General features: G+C 34.1%; 1 protein-coding gene across 1 annotated transcript in view; it reads right to left on the reverse strand.

Annotated features, from left to right (window-relative positions):
* Window positions 1-1,007: 1,007 nt before the first annotated feature.
* Window positions 1,008-5,949, reverse strand: part of Tmx3 (thioredoxin related transmembrane protein 3) — a 35,008-nt gene continuing 30,066 nt past the window's right edge. The window contains exon 16 of the mRNA XM_005355842.2: window positions 1,008-5,057. Coding sequence (XP_005355899.1) covers window positions 4,800-5,057 — 258 coding nt within the window. The 3' untranslated portion in view covers window positions 1,008-4,799. The remainder of the gene's footprint in view (window positions 5,058-5,949) is intronic.

Here is a 5,949-nt window from a genome sequence, read left to right on the forward strand (position 1 = left end):
TGCCCCCAATCAATAGGAAATAATAAACAAAACTAAACTCAAGTTCCCAAAATATTGTTTATTAAATATTTGTTTTCATTTAGAGGGTTGGTTGTAAATGATTGGAGCTGGCCCCAAACTCATGATCACCCTATCTCAGCATCCTAAATTCTGGGGTATGTACAATCATACCTGTCTCCTTTGCTCCAAGACCTGTATTATAGTATTTGTTTTGCATTTTATAATTTTGCTTTATAGCAACCAAAGTGTAAAATGTTTTGTTGCAATTGTTTTGATAAGCAAAAATCACTTTAAAAAATGTATTTATTTTTATTTAATGTATATGAGTGTCTATCTTCATGTACCTCTGTGTACTATGTGTGTAGCACTTGCAGAGACTAGAAGAGGGCATTAGATTCCCTGGAACTGGAGCTACAAAGTGCTGTGAGCAAACGTGTGTTGGGAATTGAACCTGGATATTATGGAAGAGTGGTCAGTGCTCTTAATCATGGGACCATCTCTCCAGCACACATTTACTTTTAAAAATCTTTTTATTAATTACATTTTCTCATTTATTTTACATTTCAACCCATTTCCCCTCCCTCCTCTTTTCCCTCATGCCTCTCTCCTGATCCCCTATCCACTCTTCCTCTGTTTCTTTTCAGAAAGGGTCTTCCATGGATGTTAAAATGGCCTATCAAGTTGAGGTAAGACTAAGCTCTTACCCCACTTATTTTTGACATTAATCCCCACTCCAATTTAGAATAATTGTTTCTTTCCAGTCTCACACAAGAAACTATTAATTATCCTACTATTCCAAAAAGACAGGAAAATGTCATTTCAGCAAGTTTTCTTCTAAAGAAATTCAAATATCTTACATACACACACCAAATGCTTGCACTCCAACGTGAAAATCAGCTCAGTTCTGACCAGCTCACGTGTCCAAAATAGTCGTCTATGTAGAGGCATAACAAGATTGTCTTAGTTAGGATTATCAGTATTGTGATGAAATACCACAGCCAACACAATTCTTGCAAAAACATTTAATCAGAGGCTTTCTTACAGCTTCACAAGACATCATCACCATCATCATCATCATGGGGAGCATGGTGGCAGGCAGGCTACATCCTGACCCACAGGAAGCTTTGGAAACCTCAAAACCTACCTCCAGTGACATACCTGCATTTAACTCTGCCTAAATCATACAGAAATCTAAGTAAGATATTCATACATATTAATAACCTTACTGACAGGTTACACCTTCTTGTGTAACATTTTCATCTATAAAGTAGAAAAGCCAGAGAATTTTCACAGATAACTAAACCTAAATACTTAATTAGTTTTAATTTCAATATTAAAATATTTTCTATCACTATATAAAATGACAGAATTCAAAAATTGCAGAAAATTAGCTAAGAAAATTTAAAAATACCAGGAATTCAAATTACAGTAAATTTTTTCCCCTCTATCAATGACAAAATTCTAAATGAAGTGATAAGTCAACTAAATTTAAAAAATAAATGTCAGTCGGTTAATGAGCTATGTGCCAGACACAGGTACTTCATAATCTAGATAAGTGGCATTATCCTCAAATCGCATGTAATTCAGAAGTGGGAGAAGTTAATTGGCTTTCCTGATTTCACTAGGGTAGAGTAAGAAAAAGAAAAATGGAGTTAAGACCACAGTCCCATAAAATTGGTGCCCCCCATAGCTCAGTAGGCTATCTCTGCTTATAACCTGCAAATCAGTGTCAACTCCTATTTTGGGCTCATTGTTTATTCTTATTCCACTGCCCCATAGCCATATAGCAAATTTCTGAAAAATACATATTGTGTAGAAATTATGCAATCATGATTTTAATTAATTTATTTTAGAAAAAGAAAAGTTTGCAATTGATGACATAAGACATATTATCACAATTCAACAAGTTAGTAGTAATACAGACTTTCAAAAACCTCTATAGCTTAGTCCAAACTAGAAAATTACTATTATTATTTTGCTCATTCTTGGGACTCAGAAACATTCAGAAAAAATATATATATTTGTAAAAAATAAAATGACAAATTCAGTCCCTCCACTTAAATCTTAACATCTTATACTGGCTTAACAATTTCTGCATAAGAATAGCTGAGTGATTTTTTTTCCCTGTCCATTTCATCAGAAAACACTGATAAAAATATTTTAAAACCAAGAGCTACCAAGTCAAAATCTTAGAAAGATCACAGGCAATAAGATGGATGAAAGAGAAACAACAGACGCAATTGTTTCAGCTCTTAAGAGTCCTTTCATCATCTTTACTTATTTGGCATTTCTAAACCAGGTCCAAATGTCCTTTAAAGAGAGGAGGAAAACAAAACCTATGTATCTAATAAATCTCAAAGAAGTTTCAAACAATAGGAGGTACAAACCTTTTGACATACACAATAAAGGATTTCAGAAAGAGATGCTGGGCTAAGCATGAACATTCTCTGGAATACTCTTGAATGTTGTTTGAGCAAAGAGCTAAATTTTTGAATTTCAAAAATTAGAACTTTTACACATGAAAGAAAAGGTGGAATTCCAATTCCTGAAAGGACTCTTTTGTTGGTATTTAACCATGAAATTTATCACTGAATTAGAGGATCAATCTTTTCCTAGATTATGAAGAAGCTGCCTTGATTCTGTAGTATGTTCTTCTGGTAAGCAAACAGTATTTAGAATAACACATCAATGAGAAAAACACATGCGTGAACAAACTTTAAATTTTGTTATGTGAGCAACCTGACAATGCAGATAAAAATATCCTCAAGAATAAGCAAAAAGTATAAGTTTAATACAAGAAGAAATGAAACCTTTCACTTATAAACCACTTACACATTGGGTTTTTTTCCTCAATGAAAACATTTTGAAAGTACAAATAAACTGAGGATCAGAATGAAGTTGTTTCACAATACAGAACCAAAATACTCATTCAAGAAAAGTATTGCCAAAAACAAAGAAAACAAATGAAAAAACAAAAACCAAACAAAATTCCCCAAAACTACCTCTGTGTTTCTGTTTACTGATACAAAGCTATGCCTTATCTTTTTTCCTACTGAGAACTTATTTACAAGTTATGATTGATAAGACAAAATACACATAATTTTTGATAATGATGAAAATAATAAAATTTATTAGTGGTACTCCCTATTTCATGTCTCTCTCATGATGCCATAGAGTATCATAAATGAATCATCTTGTATAAACTTCAGGTCTTTCCTCCATTCGGACAACTACCATGAAGTCTTCACAAGGAGTCTTTATTCTTTGGAGGAGTTTACTTTTCACAGCAATTATGAACAGTGTTTACCTCCAGCTTCCATTTGAAAATATTTTCTATTTTCTGAAATTTCCTGTGACTTTATATTTATACCATTATCAATAAAGTTAATTATGGTTGATTAAATTTTAAAAATAGATGTTTTTTTAAAACATGAAAAGAATACCTGGCTACAAATTATGACTAGCAATTTCCTGGCTCTACAGACAGTTTCAGTTCAGTGTTGATTAATATTGTATCAGAAGGCAGAAACTCCCCTGGTTACCAAAAAAGCCCTAAGTAACAACAGTGTTAGAACTGTAAACCATGTTTGCAAATGTTCAGCAGATCCTTTCAATAAATCCTAAATTACTCAAAGAACAGCCACCTAAATATTATCTAATAAAAATTCTAAGATGAGCTAAAATAAAGGCTTCAAAATTAACAAATTAATGTTTAGTAAACATGTTATCACAAAATACCCACTCTTAGACAGTAGACTGCATTCTGATCAAAGATGAGAGGTCATGAATATCACGGAGGCAAAGTTGAGAGGCTAGAGAAGGGAACATGGATCTCTTTGTTCCTGACATCCAAGTTTAATATGCTGATTGTATCACTGACATGTCATGGCCTCCCACAATAGAGGTGTGGCAGTAATTTTTAAATTATTAGTTTATATATCATAAAAACATGTTTTATTACTTCTGAAAACATTCTTAACTAATAGAAATTTTAGAAGTAATGTCACGCTATAAAATAAAAATAAAAGAACAAAATACTACGTTGCTTTGCTTAAAAGCAAGGTGTTCTAAGAGGGCTTCTACTTCTTGCAGTGATGGACAGTGCACCCTGCTGAGCAGCATAGGGCAGGGGCTAAAGCCACCACTCCACACATACCCTGGTCATTCTGTAAAGGTCAAAGATTCTCTCCCCACTTCATTGGACCATAAGCCAGTATTATAATAATGCAACTGAGTATAAGTAAAAAAGTAACATTTCTCCTTTAAAAACAACTAATAAAATAAAATCACTATGCTATATAAAATCCTCACTATTTTTAAACTCAGAATCTTAAATTATATATATGGAAAAAGTTAGTAGTTTCTCTTAAAACATCTAAATTTTAAAGACTTAATTTGTTTATATAAATTTTATCCAAAATATAGGAGACTTGACATAGTAGGTGAAACACTATTTCTCTCTGTAAAACCACATATCTTCCACCCCAATTGTCAAGATAATATTCTGTCAAAGTTTTTTTTTAACTTTGTCATAGAACATGCACACAAAGGAGTGTGAACAGAATGGGCATCTTTAAGGTAAACTGACACAATGATCTGGTTTTGTTTTAAACAAACTCTTCATCTCTGTGCTCCAAATAGGTTCCCACTTATGGAAGGATTACTTTAATTCATGCAGTTGTTATTAGCAAAATACAAGTAACATGTTCTCTTCTGTAAATAGATCATGATTAAATTTCTAAATTCAATAAATACTCTTTAATAATTTGAAATCCTATCAATTTTTTTCCTCTGAAGTCTCAATCTTTCTTCTTTTCTAATACATCCTTGGGCTCTTGCATAGCAGGCTCTAGAGATTCTCCACTGATGGACTCCTGCTCTTTTCTCTCTTCTATTTGTTCCTGATTTTCCATTTCGCTTTTGGACACTTCATATCGCTCTTCTATATAGCCTCCTTCTGTATCAGCTGTGTAGATTCCATAGCACATAATGCTGATGACACCAAGTGGCAGGCCGAAGAGAAAGCAGCCCAAAAGTGGAGAACTCTTGAATATGGACTGTGGGGAGAGAATTCAGTTGCACTTGAACATAATTCTGACATAAAAAGCACGATGTAGGGCCTCTGTAAAACACTTAATACTAATTAAACACCAAATTTCAGAGCTATCTCTTTTTCTATATACATAGAAAAGAGAAGCAAAGTGTGTTTTAAACAAAAATTGTAATCACACTGATTTTTATTACTTTTAAGATAATTTAAAACTTAAAAGCTTCACTTGTTTCATTATGTACATTGATGATAAAAGATTAAAAACTGAGAAAATTGCCAAGAGCAATGAGGATAGCTTAGTAAAAACCTGTGTATTCTTTTTATTTTTTTAATTAATTATTTCCCCCTCCTCCCATTCCCTCCCACTCTCCCCCTCCCCCTCACTCTCCAGTCCTAAGAGAAGTTTTATAGAGGCCCTCCATCAAGAGAGCCAAATGTAATTCCACCAGAAAGTCTAATGGTGGGAGACAATTCTGTATTCCGTCAATTATGTTTTAAATAAATACTGATTGGCTAGTAGCGAGGCAGGAAGTATAAGCGAGATAACCAGACAGGAAGTATGGGGGTGGGATATGAGAACAGGAGTATTCTGGGAAGAAGGAAGCTGTTTCTGCAGTCTTGTCCAGACACGAAAGAAGCAGGATGTAACCTGCCCTGCTGAAAAAGGTACTGAGCCATGTGGCTAACATATATAAGAGCTACACCAAGGCCACCTGGACTATGACTGAAATAGCATGGGATAAAACCGGACTCTCTGAACATGGCGAACAATGAGGGCTGATGAGAAGCCAAGGACAATGGCATGGGGTTTTGATCCTACTTCGTGTTCTGGCTTTGTGGGAGCCTAGCCAGTTTGGATGTTCACCTTCCTAGACATGGACGGAGGGGGGAGGACCTTG

Source organism: Microtus ochrogaster, chromosome 18 (genome assembly GCF_000317375.1).
Source record: "Microtus ochrogaster isolate Prairie Vole_2 chromosome 18, MicOch1.0, whole genome shotgun sequence".
NCBI lineage: Eukaryota > Metazoa > Chordata > Mammalia > Rodentia > Cricetidae > Microtus > Microtus ochrogaster.